The sequence below is a fragment of the Oncorhynchus clarkii genome, chromosome 5 (assembly GCF_045791955.1).
Source record: "Oncorhynchus clarkii lewisi isolate Uvic-CL-2024 chromosome 5, UVic_Ocla_1.0, whole genome shotgun sequence".
Taxonomy (NCBI): Eukaryota; Metazoa; Chordata; class Actinopteri; order Salmoniformes; family Salmonidae; genus Oncorhynchus; species Oncorhynchus clarkii.
In genome coordinates, this window is record NC_092151.1 from 33,878,341 (window position 1) to 33,893,753 (window position 15,413).

Consider the following 15,413-nt stretch of genomic DNA (forward strand, 5'->3'; position numbering starts at 1 on the left):
AGCGTGTGGCAGGTCCAACCTACAGACAGGGAGGACAGAGAGATCAGACTACAGAGTACTGAGAGCGTGTGGCAGGTCCAACCTACAGACAGGGAGGACAGAGAGATCAGACTATAGAGTACTGAAAGTGAAGGGCAGGTCCAACCTACAGACAGGGAGGATAGAGAGATCAGACTATAGAGTACTGAAAGTGAAGGGCAGGTCCAACCTACAGACAGGGAGGACAGAGAGATCAGACTATAGAGTACTGAAAGTGAAGGGCAGGTCCAACCTACAGACAGGGAGGACAGAGAGATCAGACTACAGAGTACTGAAAGTGAAGGGCAGGTCCAACTGAAAGTGAAGGGCAGGTCCAACCTACAGACAGGGAGGACAGAGAGATCAGACTGCAGAGTACTGAAAGTGAAGGGCAGGTCCAACCTACAGACAGGGAGGATAGAGAGATCAGACACACAAGCTGGGCTGATTGCTGATGAAGGGCAATCTGCAATCAGTGAAGTGTTTGTTTGTCTCTGTTTGTCGGGAGAGGGGTGCTTGCTTGCAGGTGTGTGTTAAATAATAGCTATTTCTGCCTCAGGGTTTGTCCACAGTTCATACTATCGTATTAACATGTTGACTGAAGAAGTCAGTAGAGTACAGTCATTTGCTGTGGGGTCTGTTGGAGTGTTCTCACCTTGCTCCAGGTTATACTAGGGGCTGGATCTCCAGTGGTCTGGCAGGGAATAACAAGCATTCTCCCAACCTCCTGTCTATACTCCTTACGGGGACACACGCTGAGTGACGGGGGGTCCTGTGGGTCATAACAAAACAACTAGCCGTGTCATTTAGTCAAGGAGTTTATTGCAATTAGAGAAAGTGAGTGAAACAGTTGATTACCTTCAGCTTTAGCCATGATTATTCTATTTAAAAAAGGATTAGATCCTTAATTAACTTTGATATAGAGGAGCTATTGTAATCAGACCACATTAAACTCAATTCATGTAACAGGCTGACAAGCAGAGGAGTGTAAGAAGGTCATCAAAATGCTCATTGGCTATCTCAGATAAGAGCTCTTGCACAAAATTAGTAACCAACTACTTGCTTTCAAATTGGTAGCAATAACTTTTTAAAGAAACAAACCACTATTGCAGAATTATTATGCAACTACCATTGTACCACGTAATTTCTAAGTAAATACCTGGTCATTTATGTACTGTACAATAAACTGCTAGAGGACATTGGGTATACCCTGACCTGTAGGATGACTGTCGTGGGCCCTGATTGGCCCATGGTCCCGTAGCTGTTGTAGGGGGTACACGTGTATACGCCTGTTGCATCATCATTGGCAGTAGCCATGAACACCGAGCCTTCAGATGTCAACGTCCATCCTGGGTACTGATTAGATAATACAGATAGAGGGATCAGACAGTTTTTTAATTCAGCTTAATATGAATAATTATGTAAACAATGAATAGCAACTAATATCTTAGCTGAGGATAAAGCTAAGTGTTATAAGCCCAAAAAATGATATACAGTGCCTTCGGGAAAGTATTCAGACCGCTTGACTTTTTCCACATTTTGTTACGCCTTATCCTAAAATGTACCAAATGTAAAAAATCCTAATCAATCTACACACAGTTTCTAGAAATGTTTGCAATTTAATTTTTTTTTTTTTTTTTTTTTTTACAGAAATATCTTATTTACATAAGTATTCAGACTCTTTGCTATGAGACTCAGAATTGAGCTCAGGTGCATCCTGATTCCATTGATCATCCTTGAGATGTTTCCACAACTTGGTTAGAGTCCACCTGTGGTAAATTCAACTGATTGGACAAGATTTGGAAAAGCACACACCTGTCTATATAAGGTCTCACAGTTGACAGTGCATGTCAGAGCAAAAACCAAGCCATGAGGTCGAAGGAACAGTCTGTAGAGCTCCGACACAGGATTGTGTCTGAGTAAGGGTACCAAAACATTTCTGTAGCATTGAATGTCCCCAAGAACACAGTGGCCTCCATCATTCTTAAATGGAAGAGGTTTGGAACCACCCAGACTCTTCCAAGAGCTGACTGCCCGGCCAAACTGATCAATTGGGTGAGAAGGGCCTTGTTCAGGGAGGTGACCAAGAACCCGATGGTCACTCTGATAGAACTCCAGAGTTCCTCTATGGAGAAGGGAGAACTTTCCAGAAGGACAACCATCTCTGCAGCACTCCACCAATCAGGCCTTTATGGTAGAGTGGCCAGACACTCCTCAGTAAAAGGCACAGGACAGCCCACTTGGAGTTTGCCAAAGGGCACCTAAAGCCTCTCAGACCATGAGAAACAAGATTATCTGGTCTGATGAAACCAAGATTGAACTCTTTGGCCTGAATGCCAAGCGTCACGGCTGGAGGAAAACTGACACTATCCCTACGGTGAAGCATGGTGGTGGCAGCATCATGCTGTGGGGATGTTTTTCAGTAGCAGGGACTGGGAAACTAGTCAGGGTTGAGAGAAAGCTGAACAGAGCAAAGTACAGAGAGAGATCCTTGATGAAAACCTGCTCCAGAGCACTCAGGACCTCAGACTAGGGCAAATGTTCACCTTCCAACACGACAACGACCCTAAGCACACAACCGGGACAAGTCTCAATGTCCTTGAGTGACCCAGCCAGAGCCCGGACTTGAACCCGATCGAACATCTCTGGAGAGACCTGAAAATAGGTGTGCAGCAACGCTCCCCATCCAACCTGACAGGATCTGCAGAGAAGAATGGGAGAAACTCCCCAAATACAGGTGTGTCAAGCTTGTAGCGTCATACCCAAAAATACTTGAGGCTGTAATCACTGCCAAAGGTGCCTCAACAAAGTACTGAGTAAAGGGTCTGAATACTTAAGTAAATGTGATATTTCCATTTTTTTTATATAAATTTGCAACAATCGCTTAGTCATTATGGGGTATTGTGTGTAGATTGATTAGGGGGGGGGGGGGGGGCAAACGATTGAATCAATTTTAGAATAAGGCTTTAACGTAACAAAATGTGGAAAAAAAAATAATACTTGCACTGTATAAATCTCTGTTAAATGGAAACATATTCTCTGTTGAGCAGTAGGCATACAGGGCATATTGATTCCTTATGGAAATGGTCAAATCAGCAGCATCAGACAGTTAATGGCTATCCCTAATGAGGGGAGATATGAGGCTGATCTCCACCATGGCCAGATCCAGTGGCTGTCCATCCTTGGTCCAGTCGACGTGGAGCAGGGGTGGCTGAGCTCTCACGGGGCAGGAGACCAGACCTCCCAGGCCTGTGGGGAGATATGTCTGCGGTGGCATCAGGAGAGCCTGGGCAGGGTCTGAAAGGGAGAGAGGAAACAGCCTGAAGGTTGGAAGGGATTTATGGACAGGTAGGATGTGTCATTATGTGGGGACTGAAGATTGGAGAGGAACGCATCAACAAATGGACACTTACGTGTCACAGTGAGATTGGCAGATGCAGTAGGCGGAGTCAACAGTCCGTTGGTGGGCATGCAGGTATAGTCCCCAGAATCATCTGGGGTAATGCGGGTGATGAGGAGGGTGCCGTCCACCATGATCTTCACACGGGACTTCAGAGCCCTAACAACAACAAAAAAAGAAAACATAAAACCAATTCAGACACACAACCCGTAAAGGACATTCAAATGGAGCAAACGCCTCATTAGAAACATTACAACATTCGCAAAATCCCATGTAAATATACAAATCCAATATAAAGACACCGGGTCAAAATGCACCAAACTCACTCTATGTGGTAGACATTCTCTCCCTCCCTCTGCCACACATAGGTCATGTTGGGAGGATCAGCCAAAGCCTGGCACTGCAGCTGGGCATCCTGGGTCATGTTGAGGGAGGTGTCCTTCGGGGGGATAACAATGACTGGAGGACCTGTTTGAGATGGAAAGAAATCCCTGATCTTTTCTATGATAAAAGTCAGCAGGACATGGCAGATTAGCAAGATATCTAAACTCCAATCAGTTATCTGGTGAGAGCAACACTGCACAGCATGACAGTGACATTCATGTTGGGAGATTATGGCTGATTGGGATAAATACTTAGAGGATTTGTTTGAAGGCCTGTTTTATAGGCTTACATAAGGATTTGAAAAAGTGACTACAGCCAGAAATCAAAGCCTTATTATAATCCTAACAGGTGTCACTGCCAAAAACACACCCAAATCTAAAACGGCATATCCTGGTCATATTGACGTCATGCGGCATAACATAGTGCGACTTAAAAAATAAATGGAAAATATTTTGTTACATAAGTGAAATTTATGAGGGAAAATATCCACAGTATGGACACACCATATAAACCCTTGGGTTCACCTGTAACTGAACATCACACAACCACCACCAGATGGCGATAACAACACTCGACACTCAGAGGATAATTAAAGCGCAGCAAAAATAACAATAGCGAGGCTATATACAGGGGGGTACCGGTACAGAGTGAATGTGCGGTGGCAGGTAATTGAGGTAATATATACATGGTAGAGTTTATAATATATACATGGTAGAGTTTAAAGTTACTTATGCATAGATAATAACAGAGAGTAGCAGCAGCGTAAAAGAGAGAGAGGGGGGGGGGGGGGGGAATGCAAATAGTCTGGGTAGCTATTTGATTAGATGTTCAGTAATCTTATTGCTTGGGGGTAGAAGCTGTTTAGAAGCCTACTAGACAAGGTGTTGGGAGATTCCTATGAATTTTTCTGTTCTTCCAGTATGACCCAGGGGGAAACTGTAGACGGGAATCTCCTGAACAAACAAACAGACAAATAGCGACTGACCTTTGACTTTAAGTTTTGTCACATGAGTCACATTGCCCTCCGCATTGGAGGCGAGACATTCATACTGTCCTCCTGCCTCCCTGTTCACTGCTCTGAGAGACAGCGTCCCACTCAGAAACTGAGAGAGGGGGAGAGAGAGAGCAATGAATTTCCCTGCAGGGACAATAAAGTTTGCAATGAGAGAGAGATAGATTGCAATGTTGGATTGTAGGGGTGATGTTTTTTTGATTCCTCACCTCAACCTTGTCTCCTTCAATGAGAGTACCATCTTTAGCCCAGGTTATGGTGGGTGGTGGGTTACCATGGGCAACGCAGGCCAGAGAGAGAGGATTCCCCACTAGAGCCTCCATGACAGGGGGAGGGGTCTTGCTGAAAATAGGAGGAGCTACAGAACAACAACAAAGACAGTCAACACAACATCCTCTATCCCTTTTCCACAGAGACAGTTAAACAGTTTGTAAAGGTGAAGATCTCACAAAAACAAAGCAGAATCAGCAGGTTTACCATAGTTTAAAGTCATATTGGCTGAAGGCGCTTGACCTGGGGTAAGCAAACATCCCTTAGAGGCCAGTCACTTACTGTACAGCTCACCATGAGTAAAGCATGTGTTTGTTTAGGAGACAGAAAGAGATGTTCTGCCTGGCCGTGTGCTCCAGGCCCTCCTGCCAAGGCATCTTAACCTTATTAGACAATGAGCCTGAGACGTGACCCTGCTGTTGCCCGGGCCATGTGCCTGGCTAATCTGTCCTAATGCCTCGGAGCGTCTCCTGCTCCTCTCTCACCCCACCAAAAGTCTTCCTAGTAGGAACGTGTCCTACATGGGTGCGTTTGTCTGAGCAGTCGTGTTTTGTTTGTATATGATATGATAGGGTACGATGAGGATAGTAGGACTGTATGGCCTTAAAATAAAGCCCCTCCCCATCACAAGCCCCTCCTCTCACCGGTGACAGACAGCAGGGTCCAGGTGCCATTGCGGGTCTCATCTGTGGTTTTGTCCAGCAGGAGGATGCGACACTCGTACAGGCCCTGGTCCTCTATGAGGAGCCCCTTCACCCTCAAGACAGTATTCCTCACCAAAGACACACGGCCTGGAGACACAGGGGAGGACACAAGAGTGAGAGGGCACGAGACAGGGTCAGAACCAATCAAACCATTGGAAATAATGAGGAATTTCAGGGAGGTTCAATACAAAGAATGTGTTTTACAACTGATAGGAGTGTTCTATGATACTTCAATTGCCTACAGATAAAGCCTTCACTTCCAAACATACACGCACACACACGCACTGGGATCGTCATCGAGAGCTTTGAAATTTTATCTCCTGGTTGCCAGGTGACTGCACCCTGTGGCAATGGTGTTTGCTGACTCACCCCTCCCTCCTTCCCTGTGGCGTCTCTCTCATCTCCCTCACTCCATTTCTCTTAAGTTGTCATTTCTTTTGCTATTCAATTAAGCCATGTTTTGTAACTAAATGACTGAAACAGTGCAGTTTAGCAGCGTGATAAGCCTGGACTTCACAGACAGTGAAGCACTGAGGAGAATATCCAGACACATACAGCTGCTGCATAAACATACAAGACATTACAAGAACGCGAGCCTGCCTCACACTGTAGCGCTAATGTGTTTGTGACATTGAGTCATTGAGGTGTGTTGAGCTAATCATTAACTCCAGTCCATGTCTCCAGTGACAGGGAGGGACCGTTTCTATGCCCACAGTGGGGATCAGGAAGCTACTGCAGTTAAAGGGGTGGTGGCTGTGATAACAGATGAGGAACCGACTATGACATCACATGCTGTTTACTTTTTCCAAATGGAATGGGGGCTAAATCCACATGTGTCACGGTCAGAGCAACATACCCATTCTCACACACACACGCACACACGCACGCACGCACGCACGCACCAACTAGGGATTGGATCACCTACCGCTGTTGTGATTTGAAAAGGTTCACATGAAAAAAGTGCATCTCTAGATTTGAATAATATGTAAATTGAGAAAGCAAGAGGAGAGAGAGAAAGCAAAAGGAGAGATAGAGACAGGGAGAGGGAGAGACACACACGTATGCACTAACACAGGCACGATATTGCATATGCAAACAAATCAACTCCGTAATGAGTTTAGTGGGGCTTAGTGTGGGGTTTCAGTGAAGGCATTGTTGATTTAAATACAATCACAAGACTGGCCCAGTGAGCCTTCTCTTTGGCAGCCATTCTCCCACATCATGGCATTCTCTGCAACCACCAAATGTCACTCCCCTCCACCACTCCTCTAGCCTCGTATATACCAGACTTATTAATGCTGCAGCGAACCATTCACGTAAGCTCGAGGGATCAAGCCGCTCGCGAGGCTACCACTCCTCCCCCTCTTTCTCTCGTTCTCCACTTGCCGGTCCCTCCTCTCCTTTGGCACTCTAATGATCCAAAAAGTATTTCTGTTGACCGCCATGTCAGTCTCTGTCTGTTTAATCCAGGACAACACTCTCTCCCACACCCATTAGTACAGATACAAGTGTGGGACATCAGAGTCCAATGTCACTAATAATAATAATGTTTCCATTGGATGTCCAGTCCTGCAACTCAAAGAATTGGACCACACCCCATTGCTCTGAATGCATCACTAGACAAAGCCCAGCTAGGTTTGATCCTTCAATGGCCTCAGCTCTCAGGTGACAGTCCAACGGGAAAGCATCTACACTAGCAGCACAGACACATGACAATGACTCAGCTCAAATAATGCACTTATTTCAATACACTACAACCCAATAAAATGTTATGTTTTAATTTGTAGATGAATGGCAACAATCAAACAGATTAGATCAGGATCACTAAATTATGCTAAACCTGCACACAGGCTGCCTTCAATCTACTATAAACAGCTTTGCATTTGTGTAAATATCTGAATATGTTTTATTGCTGATGGGACTTTCCAAGTGCCCACGGATAGGAAATTCAGAATCTATGGTCCCTATCCCTTCCTTGAGACATGTCGTCACCCTTGGGCAAAGGTTTCCCAGGCGCTGGTATTCTAGTTTCGGTCAGAGAAGAAAGCAGATAGAGTTACCTCCTGAAACCCTTCAGTTCCTAATGTCTGCATGTTGTTTTCCTGACGCTGTGATCATTTTACATTTTAATCATCACAGTTTGGCTACCAACTCAGAGACTAGGAAACTGCTATGGTGCCGTATGCATGCCTTAATTAAATATTAGTCATTCAATATAAGTCAGTAGCCTAATAATCGTAATATGATCCAATGCTGGTCCGTAGATGTTGGAAAATATACAGGCCAGTACAGTGGGGATATTCTTTATGTATTTATGATTTGCTTTGTAGACACTCTGGTAGTAATGTAGAGTACAGGATATCATTATGTTACACAGCATTTATACAGCTGTATTTCACAAAGCATTGACTATTCTCTCTCCCGGGGTCTGAATCAGCATTTCTGTGTGTACAGAACTAACAACCTGCTCACTTCTCCAGATCACTTCTCTCTCTCTCTACACAGCACTCTCCCTCTCCTCTGCTCTATATACACAACAAACACTGAAAAGACCCATTCAGCTCTTCCTCCTCCGTAATAGAGGGGAGAGGGCTGACCTATCCAGAGGACATTAGTCAGACTTTCTCCTCTTTAGGTTTCTTCCTAGGTTCCTGCCTTTATAGGGAATCTTTCCTAGCCACCGTGCTTCTACATCTGCATTGCTTGCTGTTTGGGGTTTTAGGCTGGGTTTCTGTATAGCTCTTTGTGACATCTGCTGATGAAAAAAGGGCTTTATATATTCATTTGAGTGATTGACTTTCTTGCTTTTTCTTTGGCAAGAGCAGCACTAAAGATTGAGGCATCCGTTATCTCTCATCACCAAGTCATATTACTCTGAATGGCTTTATAGCAAGTCTGCTCTACAGCAGTGTCAATGAGGCATGTATGGTTATCGTATTTCCCTGTCTGGTTGGCATGGGTGTGTCATCTGGCTCTCTAACATTCTAATACGAATTGGCTGAACAGGTGTATAGTGTGATTCCTGAGCCCTAGCCAATACACACATATGAATGCACTGCACCCGTGCACAAATTCCAATGATCAGAGACAGGTCTAATCTCACTCCCACCGGCCCGTTGGAAGACAGATCTTCCTCTAGTTAGGTTCGTCCTAAAACACACAGACATGCTCTCCCTCTGTCCACGTCAATCCCTTTGTCTGAGACTTTAAAGGACAGAAGCCGTCACAAAAGGTATTTCTGCTCTATTGAAGATCTCTTTCCCCCATAGACTGCCTTTTGTTCTCTGACCCTGGGCGGAATGGGGACAATAGACCATGATGCAATCTGAGAGGACCAACGAACACAAAGCCCCCAGCTCACACAGACCATTGGGGTGCGGTGCAGTTAGCAGGACTGAAGCTGACAAAGGGATGAGTTACTGTTGTTTTTTGAGTGAAGATAGCTGTTAAGGAAGGATATAGGTAGGATGAAGTCTGGGTGGAATTTAACTGTAGGAAAGGGGGCTTGACAGTGTTAATGGACAAGGCCTCTGGAAAAAACTGTTTGGGGTCTGGAAACCTCAGCCTTGGGCAACAGATGATACCAAAGCGCTGAGACGGATCTGACAGGGGGCTGAAATGAAACACTCTCACTGTAAGATTAGATCCCAGTTGAGCTTCTGATGGGCTGAATATGGACTTACCCTCATAGTTGGGATGCACCCGAGGAGCATACACTCCAAACTTCATCAGGACTGGGATGTCGAATCCCTGGCGCACCCATTCCACCACGTGCAGGGGCACAGACGCACCCGCGTAAGGGAGTGGCAGTCTACACGCCATCTCCACCACACCCCCTACCTTGGCACGCACCTCTGGCTTCTGACCGTGAGTGACCCCTATGAGGGTCAACAACAAAAAATACATTATACGCATTATAATCCTGCTGAGGGAAATGGCTGAATGTAGGGACAGGTATGGATGTGGCTGTGGAGAGAGCGAATGACAGAGAGTTCATTACAGAGGGAAAGCATTAAGTACTCTACTCACACAGAAGGCACAGTGCCGTCACCATGGTAACATCCAGAAAATAGTCTCTTTTTGGTCCCATAGCTGCCAGTCAAACAGCCTCCAGCATACTTGATCTGTTGACAAAAATACACACTTGTCACACATTGCATCTTGCAAACAAAACAGACACCTGTCACCTCTCTCCAAACTAGCGGGCAAGAGAGAACTGACAGTTGTGTCTAGCTTATAGACATATGGAAGATGTGTTTAGATTTCTTCAAGTACCTTTCTCAAGATTGGAATTCACCCCATATCATTTCACAAACGGATATCCAACAGACAACCCTGCCAAAACCCTCCCAGCCCTACATGGTTCTCATAACTTCAATTAAATGTCACATAAATCTACAGAGTCCGTTTTGCAGAGCACCTGACCAGCTCCAGTAAGAATCAGTGTGGTTTTCTCAGAGAGCTTAGTGAACTTGTTGGCTGTCAGCAGTCAAGGACAGAAATAATCTGGGCTGCCTCAGACATACAGCAGCCAGTAGCACTGTACTGCATGTGGTGCATCCGTCATTGGTGGCATAAAGCTGGCAGTAGGCTCCTTCAAGCAGGTCAAAGACGATACTGTGCTTGTTTTTATGATCCACCATAAATCCATGATGAAGGTCTCCAGTCAGGGGGAAGTCAGAGCCTCTACTATTATAACCTACAGTAACCCTACAGCAAGGGTCGGCAACAGGCGGCCTGTGGGCCAAAACCGGACAGCAAACCATTTTTTGGGGGCCCCCCAGTTTTTGGTCAAATCACCTGGAATTCTGCAAAGAAATGGTTTCATTTGTTCCCAAGTATCCCCTCTAACAAAGAAAGATGAATCTATGATCGTGTCTCAATGTGATCAAGGTATGAACTTATTGTTATTTTCAAACACAATCTATTTTTGGGCTTAGTTGTGGTCAATTTGCAGTGTATAAATTATTAAAATTATGTTCTGCCCCGACGACCATCCACTCTGAAAAATATTGCCCCACGGCTGTATCTAGATGCCTACCCCTGCCTTACAGTATGCCTCCATAAAGCTAGAGATGCATGGATTGTTTTGCTGGAGTCCTTGACCACATAAGACGTGTGCGGCGTGCTCGTGTGAGGGAGCGATTTAACGGGCTAATACTCCACTCAACACTCCATCCCCTGCACACTTTACCACACACCACTAATGCCAGCTTATTACGCTAAGTTAATTAGAGCCACTGCAGACCGCAAGAGCAAAGGCTATTCTTAGAGGGAGCAGCGGCACTCACCAAATCCCACGGACACGTGTCATCCTACGCATACACCCACAAACCAACAAGTCCACCAAAGAGAGCTTGCAATCAAGCTTAAGAGGATTTCATAGCAATTCAAAATGCATTTTAACTTCAATAAAAAATATTGAATGCATAGAAAGGTAAAAAGTATCAATAGTAAATAGTGCATAAGTACAGTTGAATATGTATAGAAAGCCATTTTCTATGGGGCTTCACTGTCGGTATTAGAGAGGGAGAGCAAAAGGTCAACAGTGACCGCTCCCTGAATGACCAACTGAATACGTGCAGCAAGACTCACCCTGTTAACACAATTTCAAATAGGTCATAGGCTACGTATAAATTGACACTCACCATAAAACTTTATAGGACTCTCTTGCACAAGATGACAAACGCAATTAAATAAGATTGTCTTGTAAATTGAGTATCATGAGGAAGTCTCTAGTACTACAGTAATAACCATTTTGAGTGTGCTTGTCTGTTGTCACTCTTTTTCAATTGCATTACTAAGCAAGCTGCCTCTTCTTTTTCTCTCAAACAGAGAGAGGATGAAAGGTTTGACTGGTTAGGAAGAAGGGCTTGGTGTGTACACACAGGGCTGACTGTGTTTCTGTGGATAAGCAGCAAACCTACTGTCCTAGCATTTGGCTCACAATGAACAAGGACTAATACCCAAGAGACCCTACTCCAAGAAACCCTACTCCCAGTGCTTTTTAAATGCCCGTCTCGCTCCAGCATGGAGGTCAGGTAGATAGAATAATCTGTTCTGGAGGCCAGCCACACAGAAGAGACAACTAAGCATTCATAAAGAGACCAATGACATAATTCATCTGTGCTGTAGGTCTGTCTCATTCTAAGATGTCCTAATCTGAATCCTAATCTAAATGCAAAGTAAGCCCTGAGTGTACAATCGGACTGTGACAATGGAGGTGATTTGGGTGGTGCAATAGCCATACATAGTGAATGTACAGTTTTACGACCATGATTTGTTAAAGCAAGCAAAGATTGCTTCTCTCTTCAAAGGAACATCACTGCAATAAAGCAATAAAAGAGGGTGAGGAAAAACAGAGCCAGAGCAATAGTCAATACTGGGATAGTCGAGAGAGAGAGAGAGACAGAGAGAGGGAGAGAGACAGAGAGAGACAGAGACAGAGCAATAGTCAATACTGGGATAGTCGAAAGAGAGACAGAGAGAGAGAGAAAGACAGAGACAGAGCAATAGTCAATACTGGGATAGTTGAGAGAGAGAGAGAGAGAGAGAGAGAGAGAGAGAGAGAGAGAGAGAGACAGAGAGAGAGAGAGAGGAGATTGTACGTAGTTGTAGACTAGTGAAAGGTCTGAAAACATTGGGAAAAAGGTGTTGTTTATCCGTTTGGTTAAGTGTTAGGCCTAATCAATAAAGGTGTTTACTCATTATTGAACCATAACTAAGAGAATGAGACAGAGTGAGAGACAGAGCTGTGAAGCTTATTTAACCGTGGCAACCTAGGCCTGGGCAATTCCCTCAGTACACTTCCTGCCTCCAATAAGCAGCGTCGCCTTACAAACACACTGATGACGTTAACACAACGCTCCTGCAATGTTTGTAGAGCAAAAACAACAGCCCTAGTCAACGGGCAATGCCTATCTTTGATTTATCAGCATATAGGAAAGCAGGGAGGGCAGTGAGAATGTTACTGGTGAAATACTATGTGTATTACTACATTTAATCAGGGAAATGGGCAGCGATTGATTTGTAGCCACTAGAGAATACTTACCCATTCACCTAGCTCTATAACCCGGCCATAACCCTGCCTGGACTGGCTAGAGAGGAAGCTCTGGATGCTGTTAAAAATAGATGCTTTGGCCAGATGTGCATTTAAGAGGGAAGGATTCCAACTCATCCTTTGGCACTATGGGTGCGAGAGAGATTCTCACTCTTATTCTATTCATGTGAAATGGAAGAGACGGGTTAGGCCTATCACATGTGGGTTTTGGGGGTGAGGCATTGGCCGCAATATTAAGAGAGGCCACAAAGATCCCACACCTCTGAGTGATGCCGTGATTGAAAGTATTTTTAGAAGCTCTGTGAATGTGTGTGTGTTTGTTGCAGAGATGTAGAAATGTTCTACAAGCAAAATAATAGATTCGAAAGGTGTCTTTGATGATCACACAGAGGTGACTGGATAAGCAGGTGTATTACACACCTGTTAATGCAGGTTGATCCTGCCAGCCGTGGTTTGAGGACTGAGGTAATGAGGACTGGTTGTTCCTAGTCATAACAAAGCACTCAGAACCCCACAGGTGAGATATTGTGCTCTATTCAGAACAAATTAGGCTTCTCATTCTCTAAGCCTCAAGGTATAAGGGCATCTTCTGAGTAATAGCATAATAAAAGGGACGGTTTTCCCTGAACCTAGAAATCATCAGGGAAATGATTACATTCTCACATATCTGTTTGGAGGAGAGTTACCAGTAGATCTCTTGCCAGTGGGCTGGAATCGCATCATGACCGATGCAGTTCACACTTATAGCCTATTTTTATTTACTCCTTTTCACTCAATAGTGATAACAATCTCAATTTAAAAGCATCAAATGGTATATGCTTGGAGTATGTGGTTTAAATCTATAGTAAACTAACATTACCCCCACAACCCATATTCACAGCAATGCTAGCACATGTTTTACAATAGCCTATTATACAATTACTTTTCTTGTGTGTCCTAAATTACTAAGGCAAGAGTAAAGTCACCTCACACCACGTGACTCCAGTGATTCAGGAGGACTTTAAACCTGAGCATAAATAATAAATATGAGGCTGGCATGGTAGTCAACTGCAAACACTGGCTCAGAGTACAATGAACCCAGTGATCTCTTAAACAAGTATCCCAGTTCCCTGTTTGTCATGTCTGCGACATCAGAGCAGGTACAGGTGTCGAGGTTAGTCTAAAATAAAGACTCTCAAAAAGAACTGGCTTGTAAAATAACTTTTGAGATAGGTCAAGACTCACATTTAAGTCCTTGAACAGGTTAAATCCTAGAAGGTTCTAGTAATAAATATTTAAAAAGCCATACAGAAGAGATACACATTTTTATCTTGAAGTTGTCGGGGAACAAATTGAGTTAGCAAAATACAATTTACCTGTTTTACACTAATGCAAATAAAGGCAGGTTGTATTTCCATTTAGTGCGTCAGTCTGAAGTATTCTTTCAGTAATTCCTCTAGTCCTCAGTGCAAAGGTTACAGGTGTTTCACCGTGTTATTCTCAGGTGGCAAATATGTTGTTTCAAGTTTCAACAGATTTGCTGATCCTTACTGAAATATCGAATAGTATATGCAATTTAAAGCAAATCAATGATGGCGCATTCTGCGCTGAATTCTCAAATACAATTGCTAGACGCGTTGTATATCCATCATATTTCCTCAGTAATATCCAACATGTATACGAAGATTCACGATACTCCCAATGTTAGAAAGTACCCTAAAAAGCAGAAAATAACTTTCCCTGCACCTTTGATGCTCCGTAGCGAAGGTTTCTACTCTCTCACCTCTTCCCTCTTCATTGAGCCGCTTGTTTGACCAATCACCTCCCCCTCCCGCTCTCCCTCACACACGCAGGCAAGCGCTCGCACGCACGTACAATTTTAGAAAAAGGTTTGAACCAATTGTGCTTTTAACTCTCCAGTCTATTTACCTTTTTAGCACGTTTGTGTGTGGTTTAAAATTTTATTTTGTAGGCCTTCTTGTTTTTTAACATTTTATTTAACTAGGCAAGTCAGTTAAGAACACATTCTTATTTACAATGAAGGCCAACCCCGACGACGCTGTGCCCATTGTGGGCTTTCCCAATCACCACAGGTTGTGATACAGCCTGTTGCTTTCCTGCATGGACTAAAACTAGCTGATCAAATAAACAATTAAAGATTTGTGAAACTAGACTGAATGAAAATGTAAAATAGGCTACACTAGAAGAAGAATTTAATAATATCCACACAAAATGTATGCTTTTTTTAATGAAAATTATATTTCCATTGGAAAAACAACTGCAGGCTATTCCAGTTTGTCTGACAGTAATGAAGCCTGGTGCAAATGCATTATACCCCATTACCGATGACTGTAAATAATATTTCCCATTCCATTACAAAGATTTGGCCCAAAAATATTTCAATAGATGATATGGGAATATTTCTTCAAGCTATTATTCCAGAACAGGGGCAGGTCATAAAAAACATGTTTCAATTGAGACCACAAGAGGGGGCACTTCGACAAATTATAGTATCAGTAAAACCTTGTTATTGCAATGTTCATAGCAAAGACCTACACTGATTGTACAAAACACCTTCCTAATATT

The 15,413-nt window shown here is 43.8% G+C and overlaps 1 protein-coding gene across 3 annotated transcripts in view; it reads right to left on the minus strand.

The window, feature by feature from the left end:
* LOC139408684 (immunoglobulin superfamily, member 9a) overlaps window positions 1–14,639 on the minus strand; it is a 38,141-nt gene extending 23,502 nt beyond the window's left edge. Inside the window, exons 1-11 of one of the 3 annotated variants that reach the window (XM_071152897.1) lie at window positions 14,574–14,639; window positions 9,818–9,912; window positions 9,472–9,666; window positions 5,729–5,875; window positions 5,024–5,172; window positions 4,788–4,905; window positions 3,745–3,886; window positions 3,432–3,577; window positions 3,173–3,315; window positions 1,234–1,374; window positions 674–790 (exon numbers count right to left, since the gene is read on the minus strand). In XM_071152897.1, the coding sequence (XP_071008998.1) occupies window positions 674–790; window positions 1,234–1,374; window positions 3,173–3,315; window positions 3,432–3,577; window positions 3,745–3,886; window positions 4,788–4,905; window positions 5,024–5,172; window positions 5,729–5,875; window positions 9,472–9,666; window positions 9,818–9,878 (1,359 nt within the window). In that variant the 5' untranslated portion in view covers window positions 9,879–9,912; window positions 14,574–14,639. Of the gene's footprint in view, window positions 1–673; window positions 791–1,233; window positions 1,375–3,172; window positions 3,316–3,431; window positions 3,578–3,744; window positions 3,887–4,787; window positions 4,906–5,023; window positions 5,173–5,728; window positions 5,876–9,471; window positions 9,667–9,817; window positions 9,913–14,203 lie in introns of all 3 variants that reach the window. The other 2 variants (XM_071152896.1, XM_071152898.1) reach the window with 2 other exon arrangements.
* Between the last annotated feature and the right edge of the window lie 774 nt (window positions 14,640–15,413).